Here is a 23,377-nt window from a genome sequence, read left to right as displayed (position 1 = left end):
TCTGGAGACATGTTTGGCCAGTCCATCCCCTTTATCCTCAGCTTCTGTAGCAAGGCAGTGGTCGTCTTGGAGGTGTGTTTGGGGTTGTTATGTTGGAATACTGCCCTGCGGCCCAGTCTCTGAAGGGATGGCATCATGCTCTGCTTCAGTATGTCACAGTACTTGTTGGCATTAATGGTTCCCTCAATGAACTGTAGCTCCCCATTGCCGGCAGCACTCACGCAGTCCCAGACCATGACACTCCCACCACCATGCTTGACTGTAGGCACGACACACTTGTGTTTGTAGTCCTCACCTGGTTGCGGCCACACACGATTGACACCATCTGAACCAAATAAGTTCATTTTGGTCTCGTCAGTCCACAGGACTTGGTTCCAGTAATCCATGTCCTTAGTCTGCTTGTCTTCAGCAAACTAATTGCAGGCTTTCTTGTGCATCATCTTTAGAAGAGGCTTCCTTCTGGGACGACAGCCATGCAGACCAATTTGATGCAGTGTGCAGCGTATGGTCTGAGCACTGACAGGATGACCCACCCCTTCAACCTCTACAGCAATGCTTGCAGCACTCATATGTCTATTTCCCAAAGACAGCCTCTGGATATGACACTGAGCATGTGCACTCAACTTCTTTGGTCGACCATGGCGAGGCCTGTTCTGAGTGGGACCTGTCCTGTTAAACCACTGTATGGTCTTGGCCACCGTGCTGCAGCTCAGTTTCAGGGTCTTGGCAATCTTCTTATAGCTTAGGCCATCTTTATGTAGAGCAAAAATTATTTTTTTCAGATCCTCAGAGAGTTCTTTGCCACAAGGTGCTATGTTGAACTTCCACTGACCAGTATGAGAGAGTGAGAGCAATTACACCAAATTTAACACACCTGCTCCCCATTCACACCTGAGACCTTGTAACACAAATGAGTCACATGACACCGGGGAGGGAAAATGGCTAATTGTGCCCCATTTGGACATTTTCACTTAGGGGTGTACTAACTTTTGTTGCCAGCGGTTCAGACATTAATGGCTGTGTGTTAAGTTATTTTGAGGGGACAGCAAATGTTCACTGTTATACAAGCTGTACACTCACTACTTCACATTGTAGCAAAGTGTCATTTCTTCAGTGTTGTCACATGAAAAGATATAATAAAATATTTACAAAAATGTGAGGGTTGAACTCACTTTTGTAAGATACTGTATATTTATTTAAAAAAATGTTTTTGTATATGTGCTGGGAAAAAATAGGATTTTTGACTTATCAGTAAGACAGCTGAGCTATATGCAGCTACCTTCAGGTGATATGAGACTTGAAGAAACCTGCTGAGACATACCCTATATCAGTGTTTCTCAACTCCAGTCCTCAAGGCGCACCAACAGGTCATGTTTTCAGGATTTCCCTCAGGTGAAACAGCTGTGGTAATTACTAAGGCAGTGAAACTGATCAAATCACATGTGCAAAATAGTGGAAATCCTGAAAACATGACCTGTTGGTGCGCCTTGAGGACTGGAGTTGCCCTATATAACCCATAGATAGGGAAATCATATAAACAGAAGGGAGTGTTCTGTGACATCAAAAAGTAATCCAACTGAGGGGTGGACAATAGAATAAGCAATGCCAACAGGCCCACATAACAACCAAATGATTCAAGAAGGCTCAAAAACTTAGGGAGCAGCCTGCAGCACCTTACGCCAAAAACACATTGTAAACCTTAAATCTAAGCTCCAGGTTTACTATGACTTTAAATAGTTTGTTTGGGTCAAGCTGGCCCAAACAAATTATTTCCTTGACTAAGAGGTGTGGCCGCTGAGAGCATCAGCTACAGTGCCTTGAAAAAGTATTCACACCCCTTGAAATTTTCCACATTTTGTCATGTTACAACCAAAAATGTGTTTTTTGCGGGGATTTTATGTGATAAACAACACAAAGTGGCACATAATTGTGAAGTGGAAGAAAAACGATAAATGGTTTTCAAAATCTTTTTACAAATAAATATGTGAAAAGTGTGGCGTGCATTTGTATTCAGCCCCAAGTCAATACTTTGTAGAACCACCTTTCGCTGCAATTACAGCTGCAAGTCGACCAGCTTTGCACATCTAGAGAGTGACATTTTTGCCCATTCTTCTTTGCAAAATACCTCAAGCTCTGTCAGATTGGATGGAGAGCAGATGTGAACAGCAATTTTCAAGTCTTGCCACTGATTCTCAATTGGATTTAGGTCTGGACTTTGACTGGGCCATTCTAACACATGAATATGCTTTCATTTAAACCATTCCATTGTAGCTCTGGCTGTATGTTTAGGGTCTGGAAGGTGAACCTCCGCCCAGTCTCAAGTCTTTTGCAGACTCTAATAGGTTTTCCTGTATTTGGCTCCATCCATCTTCCCATCAACTCTGACCAGCCTCCCTGTGCTTGCTGAAGAAAAACATCCCCACAACATGATGCTGCCACCACCATGTTTCACGGTGGAAATGGTGTGTTCAGGGTGATGTGCAGTGTTAGTTTTCTACCACACATATCATTTTACTTTTCGGCCAAAAAGTTCAGTTTTGGTCTCATCTGACAGGGGCACCTTCTTCCACATGTTTGCTGTGTCCCCCACATGGCTTCTCGCAAACTGTAAAAAGGACTTCTTATGGCTTTCTTTTAACAATGGCTTTCTTCTTGCCACTCTTCAATAAAGGCCAGATTTGTGGGGTGCACAATTATTAGTTGTCCTGTGGACAGATTCTCCCACCTGAGCTGTGGATCTTTGCTCCTGGCCTGTCAGTTTAGGTGGACGGCCATCTCTTTGTAGGTTTGCTCTTTCCATTTTCAGATGAAGGATTAAACAGTGCTCCCTGAGATGTTTAAAGCTTGGGATATTTTTTTATGATCTAACCCTGCTTTAAACTTCTCCACAACTTTATCCCTGACCTGTCTGGTGTGTTCCTTGGCCTTCATGATGTTGTTTGTTCACCAAAGTTCTCTAACAAACCTTTGAGGGCTTCACAGAATAGCTGTATTTATACTGAAAAATTACACACAGGAGGACTATTTACTAATTAGGTGACTTCTGAAGGCAATTGGTTCCACTAGATTTTAGTTAGCGGTATCAGAGTAAAAGGGGCTGAATACAAATGCATGCCACACTTTTCAAATATTTATTTGTAAAACATTTAAAAAAAAAAATTATTATTTTTCTTCCACTTAACAATTATGTCCCGCTTTGTGTTGGTCTATCACATAAAATCCCAATAAAATACATTTACATTTTTGGTTGTAACATGACAAAATGTGGAAAATGTCAAGGGGTATGAATACTTTTTCAAGGCACTGTACATACAGTATACAGCGCTCTGTTCTGGCAGTGGGACAAGGACTTCCATCCCTTTCCCAGAGCAAAATTGAGTCAGACAGCATTGCTCAGCCATTCATAGGAAGCCTTATATATAAAACTGGTGGAGATTATAGGGTCATCTGCCCACCTCTTCACCTCAGTCAATCAGAAGAAGCATCTGAACAAACTATTTAAAGTCATGTTGAACCTGGAGTACATCTTTAACAAACGTGTGAACAGAAGCCTTGCTGATCTGTGCTTGATACTGAAAAGTCCAGGAGGCACTAACATATCTAGTAAAGTGTGTTCTAACAGGAAAGAGAGGAACCCTATCCTCCAGGCTATAGACGTCACAATAATCTGTCTGAACCACATAGTGATGATGTTATGAGATGCAGTAAGACCCTTGTGTGAGCCCTCAGGAAGCACAAAGAGGGAACCTAAATTTTCAAATAAGAATCAGTAGCAGAGAGGTAAACTCTCACAGCACACACAATGTTCAGACAGTGCAGAGAAATTTCATTGGGATGCTTTGGAGCAGAACACAAGGAAAGAAGAAGAATATTCTACAACGTATTAAGGGGGGATATTGGACAGAAGAGATGTGAGCTATGCCCTGGATAAAGGTCTTAAATAGAGCATGAGAGGCCAAAGGTATCTTAAAAAAGAATGGCCAAGGCCATTCCCTTGCTGATATTTACAGCCAGATGTTGGTCCAGACCAGACTGGAGGAAGGATGAAATGTGTCTAAGAAAGGGGGTTTTAAGCCTAGCACACTATCAGCTTTTTTTTGACAGCTTCAATTGTACTAAACATCTGACATTAGTACAGCGATCTCCCCCCCGTTGAGCTGTTGTGTTCTGACAGGAGGACGACCCCCCGCAAGAACATTCCGGTCAGCGTTCTCAGCCATTGAATGAGAGCGCTGATCGGGAGCCGGTCAGTCACTGGTTTTCCAGCATGCACGTCCGACAGAAGCCAGCTGGCTTCTGTCGGACCAGCTGCCATGCACAGACCAAATGTCAGACGATTTTTATTGAATCGGCCGATGTCGCCCGACATTTGGCCCGTGTGTATTAGGCTTAACCCCCGAAACAGGTTAGCCTTCCAACCCGTGAGATAAATGAATAGATGACACCACCTACAGCTTGAGTTGTTGTTTGACACACCTGTTTTTATATATGTTTGTGAGTATGCAATTGTTTTTGGATTTCATAAATGTTAATGGTGGTAATGTGCTAGGCATTTGTGCCCTTCTGTGTGTGTTTTTGCAGTTTGAAGATGACCCAATCTAAGGGGGCTGCATTGAGTAAAACATTACGAGCCAGAATTTTATAAGAAGTACCTTCGTCTGAGCGCTGGAGTTTTTAGACTTTCTCAGCTTGGTGGAAATAGTCACAAAGTCCTTCATAGTTTAGAAATGTATCAGAAGAGAAATGAAGGTTCCCCTTTCATGAAGACATTGGAATTGGGAGTCTTGAAAGTCTATTTAGGACAACTAGGACCCCAGTATAGGAGTAAGGGGGGAAGGAGTAGATGAAATGTTATGGCTGTACAAGAAAGATTTAGCTCTTTTCTGTGTTACTAACGTGAACTTGGGTAGGAGCATTGGTCTGTGCCGGGACCCTACTGATAAAAGTGATGAGGAACATAGAATTTGGTAGGTAATGTGCTTCTGAGTTAGGGATGAGGGCACAAGGAGGTTTTTAAAGAAATGTATAGAGACAAAGCTTTTAAAAAGTCAGTGTATACATGATGCATACAAGCAGGTTTTCATTAACCTTTTTTTTGTTATCATTCAGGAAATAAACAAATTCCTGCTGGTGCAGCTAGCACCGTAAGGATGGTAAAAATGGCTGGCAATCTGTTAAGATAACTAATAAATTGAACTACGTGTTACCTTTTACCAGATTCTCATTTGTTTGTAAATGCAGCCAAGTCAAGAATGAATAAATGATTAATAATGAGAATGAACTTTGCACATACACAAAATGCCCTTGTTAATAAAAAAACTCATAATCTTTGTAAAAACAGTAAGCTAATTATTAAAAGCAAGTTAAAATGACATACCCAAAATAAAATATTATAAAAAAGTAAAAGCATAGAGTGGTAAAGAGGTCAACGGTCTCCTTTCTACTAATAAATGTTTATTTATGCCAGTCGTCTTGAGCAGCTGACTATCCATAAGGCTTGCATTATCTATCTGCTGAAACCAGCGTTTCCTCGTGATCCTTTTCTGTTATTGTGGATGCTTTTTGACTTTCTGGAATCATAATTAAAAAGACATCCTTTTAAAACTACAGAAACACATTATGACTATTATCATTACATTTACTCCTGGTAAGGAGTGTGGCTTTAACTGTGGTTGTTATGAGTGCTTCATTTAAAGAATAAGTGCATTTTGACATACTGTACTTCATCTTCCTTAAAATGTTCAAGCAAATCAAGTGTTGAAATATAGCCTTTCGCCTACCTATAATGTACAGTAATGCACGAAACGCTCACATGTGGCGAGTACAGAAGCTAACATCTGGCCAGGTACTGGAGACAGACAGTAGAATGAGAGCACAGCACTCACAGCTGAAAGTCCTATTCTATCTATAGTCCTTCTGTCATGCTTTATACTGGTAAAGGGAGGACCAGTAGTTCTGAGGACCCTACTTTTATCGTTTTTCAAATTGTGTTACAACTGTTTACTTTTTTTCTTGTCCCCCAGGGAATTCTTCCAGGATCATCAATGTTCTGCCAGTTTAAATTACCTAGCTAATGATTATTAAAGTCATCACCAGACAAAGGACTCTATGGACAGATTTAGGCTACATTCACATGAGCGCTAAAATTTTACCGATCTAATTACGGATGCTTTTTTCTAGCACAAGAGTTTCTGTGTAATGATCAGTAAATACTTTGGTAAAATTGTCCTTTTTTTTTTTTTTTACCAATACCTGCAATCGGGCATACGTGTATTTGTATGTCCTCAGATGCAGATTTTTGGATTTCGTGTTACTGATCTGAACGCAGTGCATGTTTACGCACTTGTGTGAATGTCTCAATTGAAAACAATGGAGCTGCGTTCAGATCCTTAATTAAAAACCTCTTGTAAATGTGTTTTTTTTACGGCCGTGTGATTTAGGCTACAGTACATTCACAATTTTACTGATCTTATTTTACGTTTTTTGTTCTAGCACAAAAGTTCCTGCATAATGATCAGTAAATACTTTGGTAAAATTGTCCTTTTTTTTTTTTTTACCAATACCTGCAATCGGGCATACGTGTATTTGTATGTCCTCAGATGCAGATTTTTGGATTTCGTGTTACTGATCTGAACGCAATGCATGTTTACGCACTTGTGTGAATGTCTCAATTGAAAACAATGGAGCTGCGTTCAGATCCTTAAATAAAAACCTCTTGTAAATGTGTTTTTTTTACGGCCGTGTGATTTAGGCTACAGTACATTCACAATTTTACTGATCTTATTTTACGTTTTTTGTTCTAGCACAAAAGTTCCTGCATAATGATCAGTAAATATTTGCGTAAAATTATCCTGCTTTTTTTCCAAATTACTGCATCTGGTATAAATGTATACACTCCCTGGTCATCTCTTGCCTCGACTACAAAAACTCTCTTCTCATTGGCTTATCCCATACATAGGCTATCCTCCCTTCAGGTGATTGTAAAGTCTTGTTTTTTTTTGCAATAAAATTAACAAACCTGTTATACTTACCTGCCCTGGATTTGCACAGAGCAGCCCCTCTTCAGTGCTCCTGGCCCGTCCCTTCTGTCGAGTGCCCCCACAGCAAGCAGCTTGCTATGGAGGCACCCAAGCCAAGTCACAGCTCCCTAAGTCCATTCAGACATGGAGCTGTGGCCCAGCCCCTCTCTCTCCTGATTGGCTGACTGACTTTGATTAGCCAATCAGGAGGGAGAGTTCTGGACGGCCGAGACACTCGTGGACATCGCTGGACAGAGAGGGGGCTCAGATGAGTATTAGGGGGGGCTGCTGCACACAGAAGGCTTATTATCTTAATGCATAGACTGCATTAGGATGAAAAAAACTTCTGCCTTTACAAATCCTTTCAGTCTGTCATGAATGCGGCTGCCAGGCTCATCCACCTTACCAACCGCTCAGTGTCTGCTGCTCCTCTCTGCCAATCCCTCCACTGGCTTCCCCTCACCCAATGTATTAAATTCAAAACACTAACAAGTTTACAAAGCCATCCACAATGCGGCCTCCAGCTACATCACTAACCTAGACTCAAAATACCAACCAAATCGTTCTCTTTGTTCCTCTCAAGACCTCCCACTTTCTAGCTCCCTTGTCACCTCCCATGCTCACCTCCAGGACTTTTCCAGAGCTTCTCCTATTCTTTGGAATTCCCTACCCCAATCTGTACTACTATCTCCTAGTCTGTCCACTTTCAGACAATCCCTGAAAACTCATCTCTTCACAGAAGCCTATCCGGCCCCCACCTAACAACTGTATAGTTATTTTCTCCATCAGCCCACCCCCCACAGTTATTACCTTTTGTTTCTCTTGAACCTCCCTCTTAGATTATAAACTCTAACGAGCAGGGCTCTCTGATTCCTGCTGTATTAAATTATATTGTAATTTTACTGTCTGCACTTATGCTGTAAAGCGCTGCGTAAACTGTTGGCGCTATATAAGTCCTGTATGAAAATAATACAGTGTCTTGAAAAAGTATTCACACCCCTTGAAAGTTTCCACATTTTTTCATGTTACAACCAAAAACATAAATGTATTTTATTGGGATTTTTCGTGATAGACCAACACAAAGTGGCACATAAATGTGAAGTAGAAGAAAAATGATAAATGGTTTTCAAATTTTTTTACAAATAAATATGTGAAAAGTGTGGTGTGCATTTGTATTCAGCCCCCGAGTCAATACTTTGTAGATCCACCTTTTGCTGTAATTACAGCTTCAAGTCTTTTTGGGTAGGTCTCTAATAGCTTTGCACATCTAGAGAGTGACATTTTTGCCCATTCTTCTTTGCAAAGTAGCTTAAGCTCTGTCAGATTGGATGGAGAGCGTCTGTGAACAGCAATTTTCAAGTCTTGCCACAGATTCTCAATAGGATTTAGGTCTGGACTTTGACTGGGCCATTCTAACAGATGGATATGAATTGATCTAAACCATTCTATTGTAGCTCTGGCTGTATGTTTAGGGTCGTTGTTTTGCTGGAAGGCGAACCTCCGCCCCAGTCTCAAGTCTTTTGCAGACTAACAGGTTTTCTTCTAAGATTGCCCTGTATTTGGCTCGATCCATCTTCCCATCAACTCTGACCAGCTTCCCTGTCTCTGCTGAATAAAAGCATTCCCACAACATAATGCTGCCACCACCATGTTTCACGGTGGGGATGGTGTGTTCAGGGGGGATGTGCAGTGTTAATTTTCCACCACACATAGCATTTTGCTTTTAGGTCCAAGAGTTAGATTTTGGTCTCATCTGACCAGAGCACCTTCTTCCACATGTTTTCTGTGTCCCCCACATGGCTTCTCGCAAACTGCAAACCAGACATCTTATGGCTTTCTTTCAACAATGGCTTTCTTCTTGCCACTCTTCCATAAAGGCCAGATTTGTGGAGTGTACAACTAATAGTTGTCCTGTGGACAGATTCTCCCACCTGAGCTGTGGATCTCTGCAGCTCCTCCAGAGTTATCATGGGCCTCTTGGCTGCTTCTCAGAATTATGCTCTCCGTGCCCGGCCTGTCAGTTTAGGTGGACAGCCATGTCTTGTTGGTTTGAAGTTGTGCCATACTCTTTCCGTTTGCGGATGATGGATTGAACAGTGCTCCGTGAGATGTTTAGAGCTTGGGATATTTTTTTATAACCTACCCTGCTTTAAAAGTTTCCACAACTTTATCCCTGACCTGTCTGGTGTGTTCCTTGGCCTTCATGATGCTGTTTGTTCACTGAGGTTCTCTAACAAACCTCTGAGGGCTTCACAGAACAGCTGCATTTATACTGAGATTAAGGCTCTGTTTCCACTACTGCGAGTTGTTGTGTGACTTGTCATGTTGTGTGACTTGACACATGTGAAGTCGCATGACAAGTCAAAACCAATGTATTTCAATGGTCCTTGTTCTAATTAGTGCGGCTCAAGTCGCAGCAACTCCAAAAAAGTTTTTTGCACTACTTTGTACCGACTTCGGTGCAACTTTTTCTGACATGTTTTTCACCGGTCGTATCAAAAATTGCATTGCAAAGTCGCACTGTAAATCGCATGACTTTGGGGTTGCAATAGTGGAAACCGAACCTTAATTACACACAGGTGGACTCTATTTACAAATTAGGTGACTTCTGAAGGCAATTGGTTCCACTAGATTTTAGTGAGGGGTATCAGAGTAAAGGGGGCTGAATACAAATACACGCCACACTTTTCACATATTTATTTGTAAAAAATTTTGAAAATCATTTATCATTTTCCTTCCACTTCACAATTATGTGCTACTTTGACTTTGTGTTGGTCTATCACATAAAAAAAACAATAAAATACATTTACGTTTTTGGTTTTAACATGACAAAATGTGGAAAATGTCAAGGGGTATAAATACTTTTTCAAGACACTGTAATATGTCCTCAGATGCAGATTTTTGGATTTTGCGATATGGATCTGAATGTAGAGCATGTTTACATACCTCCATCTTAGCGTGGCACCACTGGAGAGTCAGGGCAGCTTGTCTATCTTCCTGTCCCTCCCTGTCATGTGACATATTACATGACCAGAGATGGGAAGAACAGGGAGCTGCCTTCATTCCCAGTGGGCACCATGCTTAGAAGGAAATCTGATTTGAGTAAGTACTGTCTGTACACATTGGACACCAGCCTGCAGGCTAGAATTGATCAAATACACCCTTAAGATGTTTGTAAAGTCACACTGTGACTTTACAGGTATCCCTTCTGGATTATGCAGGCATTAACTATAGTTTGTGTGTTTTTTTTTTAAATGAAACGGCTAAATAACTTTTCTCACACCGCAGCTGTGCGGTCACATAATCCCATCTGCGCTCTCCTATCCGATCTATGAGAGAGCAGCGGGAGGGGCTGAGATTCCACTGTAACGTCAACCGGCCAGTAGAGGAAAGTCACGTGACCGCACAGCAGCAGTGTAAGAAAAGGTATTTGGCCTTTTCATATTAAAAGAACACACACACTATAGTTAATGCCAGCATTAGGGGATACATGTATTTTTGCTGCATATTGCAGCTAAATAGCGGCAGGAGGGGCGGGAGGGAGAGCTGCTCTCACGCTGACAGGCAGGGAGGGAGGGGGAGAGACTCACAGCAGAGAGCGGGATTACAGAGGCACATAAACTGACCACGGTATCATGGCTCAAAAGACATGATTACCATGTTCAGCAAAGACAGGGGGACACAGTAACAGGCAGGAACAACCAGGTATATTACAACATAGGAAGGGACAAATTACACAACACAAGCACTGTGCTATAGATCATGCCTTTTGTTTTTTAGGCTTTAAACTACACTATATTATGTCTTCACTGGCTACTCCTTTTCCCCCTCATGCTAATAAAATTATTACATAAGACCCTTTTGTTTTCATTTTGAACCATTTTTAAGACCCAAATACATCTCGATTAGGTATTTCTGCTTCTCTATGTAATGCAGGCACATTATGGCTGGTGGGTGGGGTCAGCAGGGAGCTGCCCATAGCTTCCAAAAAAAACAGAAAGCTGTGGTAACCCCAGTATGTGATGCTGAGCCTATATGATTGAAAGAACCAAAATCCAATGGCTTAAGCCAGGAAATTAGGCAGGCTCTATCTGACTTGCTGCAGCTTCTAATGCACACAGTGAGAAGCTCACAGTGTAAAGTGCCTGTACAACTGCACAAGACAGAAGTTAATCTTATTATTGCACCAGCCCATACTGCTGGCCTCTACTCACTGCAGGCAGCCTTGATGTGAAGTCAGTCAGGGGCGTTGCTAGGTCTGCAAAAGACCTGGGGCTAGAGCCCATAGCAGCGGTCACCAACCTTTTTGCAGGCCCGCGGGCGGGAGTCACGCTGGTGGTAAGCCATATTTTGCGGGCAATGGCTGGTGTTGGTGCTTCAATCATCATGGCACTATGGTTGATATGGTGTCAGGGTGATTGAAGCGCATTGTTTCTATTGTTACATTCTAATATATAATGAAGTGGTTCAACTCACCATAATGCAGAATCAGTGGGAGCTGTGAGCGTGTCCCACTTGCCCTATCTCATGCCACCAGATGCAGCATGTCACTTGCCACCGTCGCCTGTCACCAGATGCAGCATGTTATTTGCCACCGTCACCTGCCCCTAGATGTGGATTGTCGCTTGCCACATTCACCTGGCTGCAGATGTGGATTGTCACTTGCCACCTCACCTGCCACCATTTGCAGATTGCCATGTCACCTGCCACCATTTGCAGATTGTCACTTGCCACAACTCCTGCCACCATTTGCAGATTGTCAGTTACCACGTCTCCTGCCACTATTTGCAGATTGTCACTTGCCACGTCACCGGCCACCAGATGTGGGTTGTCACTTGCCAACTGATGTGGATTGTCACTTACCATGCCAGCCAGTGCCACCAAATGTGCATTGACGCTGAATTGGTAGCAGGCTGGCAGCACTGGTCTATTTAGTGAGGGCAGGAGATCGGTGATGCGGGGCGGGCATTGAGAGATGATGTCATCTTGCTGCTCCCCACCGCACCTCCGACATTGAAGCAAGAAGGAATGGCTGCAAAGTGGAGCTCCACCGATGACAGGAAGCACGTGACCTCCACTCCACCGTGCTGTGAGGGCGGAAGATTGCTGATGTGTGATGGGCAGTGAGAGATGATGTCATCTCTCTGCTCCCCACCGCACCTTGCTCCCGCATAGAAAAGGCCCGGCTGTGAAGAGCGTTGATGTGGAGCAGGCGGAGAGAGATGTCATCTCTGCTCGTCCGTCCGCTCACTTCTCTCCTCTCCTTGCCTGTCTCATGAGGCCAGCCCGCCCGCTGCAGCAGCAGAGGCCACAACCCGCTGGTTAGGCAGGGACCCTGTGGCAAGAGACTCGGGGCTATGGAACCCAGATTCGGGGCTATAGCCCCAATAGCCACCCCCTAGCGACGCCCCTGATGTCAGTGCTGCCTCAACAGAAATCTGGGAAGGCACAGAGATGACTTGACACCTTGCTTACAGAAAGCAGGCAGCAGTGACCAGTCCCTATCACAGTAAACACTGGTGTGCAGAAAGGCCACCTTTTCATGAATGTTAGAGAGCACAGGGTCACCAAACATGAAAAGAGACATGGATGTGTGACAGGTATGCCGCAATTTAACTTATTAGCTTTACCACACTTTTGAGTTTTAACTGTTCAGCTGCAAGCAATTGCCCATTTTAGAGCATACATAGACCAGATATGAGAAGCAACATACCAGTTACTATTTTTAAATAACGGTGCACTTATTTTTTAAAAAACAGCTCAGTCTAAAGTTTGATGCTTGTCAGGTATGGTTGCCACCTCATCCCTTTAAACCCGAACACATATTAATTACACAGGTTCTGTGGCTGATTAAGGTGGTAATTATACTAACTTGGTGCCTTATCTGCATTTAATTAGCGTCAGAACCTGTGTAATTTAAAGGGATGAGGTGGCAACTCTATTATCAGGTAGCTTAGATCCTGAAAGAAAGCTCTCTGCACTGTGATAGGGCTTGGTCAGCTATCTGGGCAACCGTATAATTTAGCAGCAAAAAATCCACTGCTAGAGTGAATTTCTTTCACTTCAACCCTATGTTGAATCACTTTTCAGAGAAATAACATAAATATACGAGAGGAGAGCCATTATATGATCAGGAATAGGCCACCTTTCCCAGTTATCAGATCATTAATAGAAATTTGACAAGTCCCTTTCATAATTGGTCCTTAAGGTTCATTTGTAGAAGCCATGGTGAAACTAGCTCTTGCACAATGCCAATGTAATTTGCAATTAGTGAGTGCGTTCAGTTGGAAGACATACCTGAATGAGTTAATGCCATGTAGTCCTGGACGCTCCTTTTGAGATGATGGCGTCTTGGAGGAGGAGTTCAATGAAGAAGAGGGGGCTGGAGTGGATCGTCGTGGAGTGCTTGGCTCTGGCTTCTGAGTGTTCCTGGGCAGGCCCTCAGAATTGCGTCCACGGGATGGGCTGGAGGTGCGGGGAGGAGCAACATTGGACATTCGTTGGGGGGAAAATGTTGTGGGACGTGATGTCTGCACACGATGGGCTATGAAGTAAATGAGAACTGATGAAGACATGTAACTAATGAATCGATGACCCTCAAGAAACATATAATGCAGCATACATACCACATCTGGTCTATAAACACACTACACAGTGATTTAACCATCCAGGCAATAGGCTATTAAACAATGTGCACATGTTAACAGACATATGGAACATAATAACATTTTAAAGCTATACTCCAGGCAGATATTTTAATACAATTACATATTCATTAATAGATCATTATTGTATTTTTAAAGTAATACTAAAGCCTCTTTTTTTTAACCTAAAATTAAAAAAAGAGGTTTATACTTACCTGCTCTGTGCAAGAATATTGCACAGACCGGCCACTTACCTCCTCTTCTGGGGTCCCCCCACTGGTGTTGGCCACTCATCTCCTGAGTATGCCCTCATAGCAAACTGTGTGCTATGGTGGCACACATGCGAGTGCGCTCCCAAGTCGGGTTGTGTGTGTCTATAGACACACAGCACGGCTTGGCCCTGGTGCCTCCTTACTGGATCTGACTGAGAGCAGCAGGAGCCAATGCCTCCCACTGGTATTGGTCTGTCCTCTGATAGCAACTAGAAAGACCAGCGCTGCTGCAGATGGACACAGCGCTGGATCGAGAGAGGACCCAGGTAAGTATTTAGAGAGGGGGACAAACATCAAGGTGAAGGTTTTTTACCTTAATGCAGGTAATGTATTCAGGTACAGAAACTTTTGACTTTAGAACAGCTACTGTAAGTACTTGAATTACTCCTGAAAACTCTTGTAGCAGCACTTAGACTGAAAGAGGGAGGGTTAACACTTTGCTACATACTCTGCTGCAGGCACATAATCTGACAAGGAACATGTTACTAGAAGGACCGAACAAAGTGAAAAGAGTGCTGCTGTGCCTTTGCAGTCTGTAAGCTGGGGTGTGTTCCTAACCACACTGCACTGTAGCAGTGGAAGTCCGGAACCCGGTTGTACTGTCAAGTAGAGGTTCCTGGATCACTGGCTGCACAAAATTACCAGTCTTTTGGCAGGTTACACACTTCCTATTTATGTATTTCACCTGTGTTTTTAGCTGCTAGCTTGGAGTTCAAGTGGGTAGCTAAATACACACGGCCTATGCTACTTAGGTATAATAATAACATATCCATCATTTATACTACGGTAAAATACTACAAAAGCAGCATAAATGAAAATTAAATAGGGATCATTCTGCAACCATGAAACTTGGTTATATACATTGTACAGACTGTAAGTGACCCAGTTTCTTGGTTGCCATTCAGTTTCTATATGTCTGAGCTTACAAGCATAACTTACTTCTTATAGTTTTTTTTTTTTTAATGATCTATAATATCTGGAAAGCTGCTACATGATTTCTATATATACTAGCAAAAGTGTGCCCCTTCAAGAATGGGAAAAGTTTGGGATATAACAACGGTATGATAGATGGCAATATGCACTGTAGAGGACTGCAGGGAGTGTGATAGCAGACAGTATGTGCAGTAAAGGAGGGCAGGGGGGGTGTGGCAGGGTGTAGTATTCGCAGGAGAAGAAAGCATTGTGTATGACAGAGGACAGGATGTGCAGGAGAGGTGTGCAGAGGGTATAATAGAGGGCAGAATGCGCAGAAGAGGAGTGCAGAGGGTGTGACAGAGGGCAGCATGTGCAGAATAGGACAGCACTGGGTATGACAGAGGGCAGGATGTGCAGGAGAGGAGAACACTGGGTATGACAGAAGGCAGGATGTGCAGGAGAGGAACACATTGAGTATGACAGAGGGCAGGATGTTCAGGAGAGGAACGCATTGAGTATGACAGAGGGCAGGATGTTCAGGAGAGGAACGCATTGAGTATGACAGAGGGCAGGATGTGCAAGAGTGAACAGCACTGGGTATGACAGAGGGCAAGATGTTCAGGAGAGGGGAGCACTGAGTATGACAGAGGGCAGGATGTGCAGGAGCGAACAGCACTGGGTATGACAGAGGGCAGGACGTGCAGGAGAGGAGAGCATTGAGTATGACAGAGGGCAGGATGTGCAAGAGGGAACAGCACTGGGTATGACAGAGGGCAGGACGTGCAGGAGAGGAGAGCATTGAGTATGACAGGGGGCAGGATGTGCAGGAGCGAACAGCACTAGGTATGACAGAGGGCAGGACGTGCAGGAGAGGAGAACATTGAGTATGCCAGAGGTCAGGATGTGCAGGAGCGAACAGCACTGGGTATGACAGAGGGCAGGACATGCTGGAGAGGAGAACAGTATGATAGAGGGCAGGATGTGCAGGAGCGAACAGCACTGGGTATGACAGAGAGCAGGATGTGCAGAAGAGGAGAGCATTAAATATGACAGAGGGCTGGATGTGTAGGAGCGAACAGCACTGGGTATGATAGAGGGCAGGATGTGCAGGAGAGGGGAGCATTGAGTATGGCAGAGGGCAGGATGTGCAGGAGAGAACAGCACTGGGTATGACAGAGGACAGGATGTGCAGGAGAGGTGTGCAGAGGGTATAATTGAGGGCAGAATGCGCAGAAGAGGAGTGCAGAGGGTATGACAGAGGGCAGCATGTGCAAAAGAGGACAGCACTGGGTATGACAGAGGGCAAGATGTGCAGGAGAGGAGAACACTGGGTATGACAGAAGGCAGGATGTGCAGGAGAGGAACGCATTGAGTATGACAGAGGGCAGGACGTGCAGGAGAGAGGAGCATTGAGTATGACAGAGGGCAGGATGTGCAGAAGCTAACAGCACTGGGTATGACAGAGGGCAGGATATGCAGGAGAGGGGAGCATTGAGTATGTGAGAGGGCAGGAGCGAACAGCACTGGGTATGATAGAGGGCAGGATGTGCAGGAGAGGGGAGCATTGAGTATGACAGAGGGCAGGATGTGCAAGAGCGAACAGCACTGGGTATGATAGAGGGCAGGATGTGCAGGAGAGGGGAGCATTGAGTATGGCAGAGGGCAAGATGTGCAGGAGAGAACAGCACTGGGTATGACAGAGGGCAGGATGTGCAGGAGAGGTGTGCAGAGGATATAATAGAGGGCAGAATGTGCAGGAGAGGAACGCATTGAGTATGACAGAGGGCAGGATGTGCAAGAGCGAACAGCACTGGGTATGACAGAGGGCAGGATGTGCAGGAGAGGAGAGCATTGAGTATGACAGGGGTCAGGATGTGCAGGAGAGGGGAGCATTGAGTATAACAGGGGTCAGGATGTGCAGGAGCGAACAGCACTGGGTATGACAGAGGGCAGGATGTGCCGGAGAGGAGAACAGTATGATAGAGGGCAGGATGTGCAGGAGCGAACAGCACTGGGTATGACAGGGGGCAGGATGTGCAGAAGAGGAGAGCATTAAGTATGACAGAGGGCAAGATGTGCAGGAGAGGAGACCACTGAGTATGACAGAGGGCAGGAGGTGCAGGAGCGAACAGAACTGGGTGTGACAGAGGGCAGGATGTGCAGGAGAGGAGAGTATTAAATATGACTGAGGGCTGGATGTGCAGGAGTGAACAGCACTGGGTATGATAGAGGGCAAGATGTGCAGGAGAGGGGAGCATTGATTATGGCAGAGGGCAGGATGTGCAGGAGAGAACAGCACTGGGTATGACAGAGGACAGGATGTGCAGGAGAGGAGAAAACTGGGTATGACAGAGTAATAAAAGAAGTGACCTGTTTTGACCCAAATGCAACATAAAACATGCCTCCATCCCTGTAAATATAGAAGAAAAAAGAGAATGGGTTTTGGGACTTTAAATGAGGCATGGATATGTGTATAAATGTATCTAGGATACTTAAAATAGGTTAGCTGTCACAGTCCCTGAAGGTGAGGTCTAAATAACCAAAAGGAGATTGCTGAATGATAAATCCAATAAATTTAATTTGATTATGAAACAAATTATCTAATGTATCATAAAATATAATACATAAATCATGCAGAAAAAAGCATAATAATGGGTAGTGTTGATCATATTACATATTTAATGTCAATATCAATATTAAATATGTTAATATGATCAACACTACCCATTATTATGCTTTTTTCTGCATGATTTATGTATTATATTTTATGATACATTAGATAATTTGTTTCATAATCAAATTCAATTTATTGGATTTATTATTCAGCAATTTCCTTTTGGTTATTTAGATCTCCCCTTCAGGGACTGTGACAGCTAACCTATTTAAGGTATACTAGATACATTTATACACATATCCATGCCTCATTTAAAGTCCCAAAACCCATTTTCTTTTTTCTTCTGGGTATGACAGAGGGCAGGACGTGCAGGAGAGGGGAGCATTGAGTATGACAGAGGGCACAATGTGCAGGAGAGAACATTGGGTGTGACAGAGGGCAGAATGTGCAGGACAGAACATTGGGTGTGACAGAGGGCAGGATGTGCAGGAAAGGAGAGCATTGAGTATGAAGACAGAGGGTAGGATGTGCAGTAGGGAACAGCACTGAGTATGACAGAGGGCAGAATGTGCAGGAGAGGAAAGCATTGAGCATGACAGAGGGCAGGATGTGCAGGCGATAACAGTACTGGGTATGACAGAGGGCAGGATGTGAGGGAAAGGAGAACACTGGGTATGACAGAGGGCAGTAAGTGCAGGAGAGGAAAGCATTGAGCATGAGAGGGCAGTATGTGCAGGAGAGAACATTGGGTATGACAGAGGGCAGGATGTGCAGGAGAGGAGTTCAGAGGGTATGGCAAAGGGCAGGATGTGCAGGAGAGGAGAACATTGGGTATATCAGGGGGTATGATGTGCAGGAGAGGAGTGTGGAGGGTATAACAGCAGGTAGTATTTGCCAGGAGAGAAGTGTTTTGGGTATGAAAGTAGGCAGTATGCGCAGGAGAGAAGTGCAGAAGTCCACAAGGTTTAGGAGTGTGTCTATGGGAATGTTTGACTATTCTTCCAGAAGTACATTTGTGAGGTTAGGCACTGATGTGGATGAGAAGGCCTGGCTAATTCATCCCAAAGGTGTTCTATCGGGTGCAGGACAGTTAAGTTCCTCCATGCCAAACTCACTCATCCATGTCTTTATGGACCTTGCTTTGTGCACTGGTCCAAATCATTTGGAGGAGGGGGGATTATGGTGTGGGGTTGTCTTTTTAGGGATTGGGCTTGGCCCCTTAGTTTCAGTGAAGGGAAATCTTAAGTTGTCAGCATACCAAGACATTTTGGACAATTTCATGCTCCCAACTTTGTGAAAACAGTTTGGGGATGGCCCCTCCCTGTTCCCACATGACTGTGCACCAGTGCTCAAAGCAAAGTCCATAAAGACATGGATGAACACTTTGGGGTGGAGGAACTTGACTGGCCTGCACAGACTCCTGACCTCAACCTGATAGAACACCTTTGGGATGAATTCGAGCGGAGACTGCGAGCCAGGTCTTCTCATCCAACATCAGTGACTGACCTCACAAATGAGCTTCTGGAAGAATGGTCAAACATTCCCATAGACACACTCCTAAACCTTGTAGACAGCCTTCCCTGAAGAGTTGAAGCTGTTATAGCATGAGAGATAAATAGAAGGTATGACAGTGGGCAGTATGTGCAAGAGTGGAGCATGAGGGGTATGACAGTGGGCAGTATGTGCAAGAGTGGAGCATGAGGGGTATGACAGTGGGCAGTATGTGCAAGAGTGGAGCATGAGGGGTATGACAGTGGGCAGTATGTGCAAGAGTGGAGCATGAGGGGTATGACAGTGGGCAGTATGTGCAAGAGTGGAGCATGAGGGGTATGACAGTGGGCAGTATGTGCAAGAGTGGAGCATGAGGGGTATGACAGTGGGCAGTATGTGCAAGAGTGGAGCATGAGGGGTATGACAGTGAGCAGTAGAAGAGTCCAGACATAAGACCGGGGCAGTATGGGCAGGAGAAAATTGTGGAAAGTATAGCAACAGGCAATTTGTGCAGGAGAAAACTTTGGAGGTATGACAGCAGGAAGAATAGTCATTGCCATACAATGGAATGACAGGGGTGAAGAAATGTGACTAATAATGCATTTGGCACCTATTCACAAAACTGAGTAATAACAGAGCAGTAGCACGGCAGCCAAGCTCTTCACACAGAGGACTTTACAGAGCAGAAATAGAGGATAAAATCAGCGTCCAGGAAATGGTCTGGATCAAATCGAAGCAGGCTATTCTAGGACAGTGTAGGTGGTGGGTTGGATACTAAAACCGAAACAAGACAATAGTGCCAGTTGAAATAGGGAAAAAAAAGAGTCTGAAAAAGGCAGACACAAGAATTCAATCAGGTCTTTAGCAGGGACTGTTTTATAGAGTCCAGGAACAGCAGAAGTGGTGATAAGGATGTGGGAAATGAGGCAGGGCTTTGTTACTGGCGATTGTTTAAAGAGGAAACGGGGCAGAGGAGCTGAGATTACCACTGGGCCAAAATAAGTACAAGCAAGATATTTGGTGTGGTGCACTGAAAAATGTTTCATTGCCCATGTGCTGGAGACTGAGTGCTAAGGGGATAACACACATGACTTGGGAATAGAGGGGTTATTACCCATGTGCAGGGTACTGGCTGCTGAGGAGTAAATGCACATGCACTGGGTATTGGCAGCTAAGGGGTAAATGCATATAAGCAGAATAGGTGCTGAGAGGTTAAAGCACATCCACTGGGTACTGAGGGGTTAACCTACGTGGGCTGGTTACTGGGCTCTGAGTAGTTAACATACATGCAAAGGGGGCTATTGAAGAGATGATGCACATGTGCTAAGGACTGAAGGATAATGAGTTATCACATAAGCCAAGAGTAACAGGAGCTGAGCGGTTAACGCACCTGACCTGGGCCTAGGTGATTATTTCTTATACACCGATCAGCCATAACTTTATGACCACTGACAGGTAAAGTGAATAACATTGATTATCTTATTATTATTCAGCAAGTGAACATGTTGTCCCTGAAGTTGATGTGTTAAAAGAAGAAACGGGCAACCATAAGGATTTCTGTGACTTTGACAAGGACTCAATTGTAATGGCTAGACGACTGGGTCAGAGCAATTCCACAACTGCAGATCTTGTGGAATGTTCCCTGTCTGCAGTGGTCAGGACCTACCAAAAGTGGTCCAAGGAAGGAACACAGACAAGCTGGCAACAGAGTCATGGGCAGCCAAGGTTCAATAATGCACGTGGGGAGCAAAGGCTGGCCTGTGTAGTCTAGTCCAAGCTTCATCAAATTGATAAATAAGTTCATGCTGGTTCTGACAGAAAGGTGTCAGAAACACACAGTGAATCACAGTTGTGTATTGTGGCTTCCTAGCTGCAGACCAGTCAAGGTGCCCATGCTGACCTGTGTCCACAGCCTAAAGCCTACAATGGGCACATGAGCAACAGAGCTGGACCACAGAGCAATGGAAGAAGGTGGCCTGGTCTTATGAACTCAAGAATGGTTTGAGGAACACAACAACGAGTCTGAGGTTTTGGCTTGGCCTCCAAATTCTCCAGATCTCAATCCAATCAAGCATCTGTGAGGTGTACAGGAGAAACAAGTCCAATCCATGGAGGACCCACCTTGCAACTTATAGGACTTAAAGGATCTTGTACTGACAGCTTGGTGCCAGATACCACAGCATACCTTCAGAGGTCTAGTGGTGTCCATGCCTTGATGGGTATGGAGGGTGGTCATAATGTTATGACTGATCAGGGACAGGTTACTAAGGCGTTAAGGCAAATACACACACTGTATATTTAGCAAGAGAGGTTAATGTATATGCTCTTGAAGCATATTACATGCACTGTAGATAGGTCACTGAGGAAGGATTTGCCCCCTTAATGACCAGGCCGTTTTTTACGATACGGCACTGCGTCGCTTTAACTGACAATTGCGCGGTCATGCGACGCTGTACCCAAACAAAATTGACATCCTTTTTTCCCCACAAATAGAGCTTTCTTTTGGTGGTATTTGATCACCTCTGTGGTTTTTATTTTTTGTGCTATGAACATGCAAAGAGCAACAATTTTGAAAAAAGAACTATTTTTTTTTAACTTTTTGCTATAATACATAACCAAAAAAAATATAAGAAAACACATTTATTCATCAGTTTAGGCCGATATATATTCTTCTACATATTTTTGGTATAAAAAATTGCAATAGGCATATATTGATTTGTTTGCGCAAAACGTATCGCGTCTACAAACTATGGGATAGATTTAGGGACGTTTATTTATTTATTTATTTATTTTATTAGTAATGGCGGCAATCTGTGATTTTTAGCAGACTGCAACATTGCAGCAGACAAATTTGATGCCAAATGACACTTTTTGAGGACCAGTGACATTATTACATCGATCAGTGCTATAAAAATGCACTGATCAATGTAAAAATGACCATGGCAGGGAAGGGGTTAACACTAGGGGGCGATCAATGAGTTAACTGTGTTCCCTAGGTGTGTTCTAACTGTAGGGGGGATGGGCTGGCTGGGACATGACAGAGATCACTGTTCCCGATGACTGGGAACAATAGATCTCTGTCATGTCTCCTGTCAGAATGGGGATCTGCCTTATTTACAAAGGCAGATCCCCATTCTGCCTCTGTACTATGCAATTGCGGGTTGCCGGCAGACATCGAGTCCGGAGAGCTGACCTGCTGTCGTATAACGATGGCGGCTGGTCGGCAAGTGGTTAAAGCCGGTGGCTTTAATTGGCTTCAAAAAAGTGTGGGCTTGGGGTGCAGAGCACTGCGCCACGAGCCCACTCTGTTGTATTACATTAGCGAACTAATATTCGCTAATGTCTTCCTGTTTCTCCTCCCGGCCAATCAGGAAGCAGGTCCTGAGACCCCATTGGGCAGGAGTCTAAGACCCCAATGGCTGAGAGTCCGAAGACCCTATTGGCTGGGAGGAGAAGCAACGGCCGGGACACAGAGGATATGGAGGGGGGAAGCCGCCGCAGCCGTGACCTGCATGGGGTAAGTGCAGGGCTGACAGAGGGCGAGTGAGCGCTGGGGGGTGTGGATATTGTGTCGGTGGGCTCGAACGTGGGGAGACCCCCGCATCCCCCCCCCCGACTGATGGAGAACCAGCCGCCACTGCAGGGGAACAAGCGGTGACCGGTCACTGGGCTGACTGATCAGTGAGGGGTTATTGCACATACACTTCAGATTTGTTAATACACATATACTGTGGTCTGGTCATTGTTAATACACATCTTCCTCTGATGTAAAACAGGCTAGAGAGCTCTGTGCATTGGGGAGTGATTTGTGTGCAGGGGGCAGATTACAGATTCATTGACTCAAAATGCCTTGACTCATTGATGAAAGAAATGCTCTGACAATCATTTTCCGTTTGTCACTCATGTGTACCCAGCTTAACTTTGCTTGAACTGGACTTTGGCTACCCTTTCCGAATGCAAGTATCCTTCCTTCTGATTTTCTTTTTTTTTTCTTCTTCTTCTTCTTTTCACTTTCCTTTTAATATCCCATCATAACTTCTTTCATCCCCTTCCTTCCCTCAATTGACTGAACTGCCTTTATGTCCCCAGATTATAGGTTGACTGTCTACATGTCTTAACATACTGTGATTTTTGTGCTCCCATAAGAGTGGTTTGGTTGGCCACTAGATATGCATTATGGTGAAACTGCTAGCTTTTATTCCATTTAAACTGTGTATTCATGCTGATTGTATTTAAAAGATTTTTTTCTATAAATAAAATTCTCTGGTTAAAAAAAAAAAAAACAACTGTGTATTCTTATTATGCAGTGGGTTCCACACCCACCCACACCCTTTCATCCACATCTCACTTTACCATTTCCCCTCCTCATATCAACTGTTCTTCTCACAACCCAGGGTACTAAATGGCAGGTACTAAAAACTT

General features: G+C 44.2%; 1 protein-coding gene across 1 annotated transcript in view; it reads right to left on the bottom strand.

Annotated features, from left to right (window-relative positions):
• Nucleotides 1–23,377, bottom strand: part of GAS2L1 (growth arrest specific 2 like 1) — a 77,901-nt gene that overhangs the window by 12,428 nt on the left and 42,096 nt on the right. Inside the window, exon 5 of the mRNA XM_073630590.1 lies at nucleotides 13,317–13,563. Within this exon, the coding sequence (XP_073486691.1) occupies nucleotides 13,317–13,563 (247 nt within the window). The remainder of the gene's footprint in view (nucleotides 1–13,316; nucleotides 13,564–23,377) is intronic.

The sequence above is a fragment of the Aquarana catesbeiana genome, linkage group LG01, assembly GCF_042186555.1.
Source record: "Aquarana catesbeiana isolate 2022-GZ linkage group LG01, ASM4218655v1, whole genome shotgun sequence".
NCBI classification, from domain to species: Eukaryota; Metazoa; Chordata; class Amphibia; order Anura; family Ranidae; genus Aquarana; species Aquarana catesbeiana.
The sequence above is the reverse complement of the archived record's forward strand: the minus strand, read 5'-3'. Positions and strand labels throughout refer to the sequence as shown.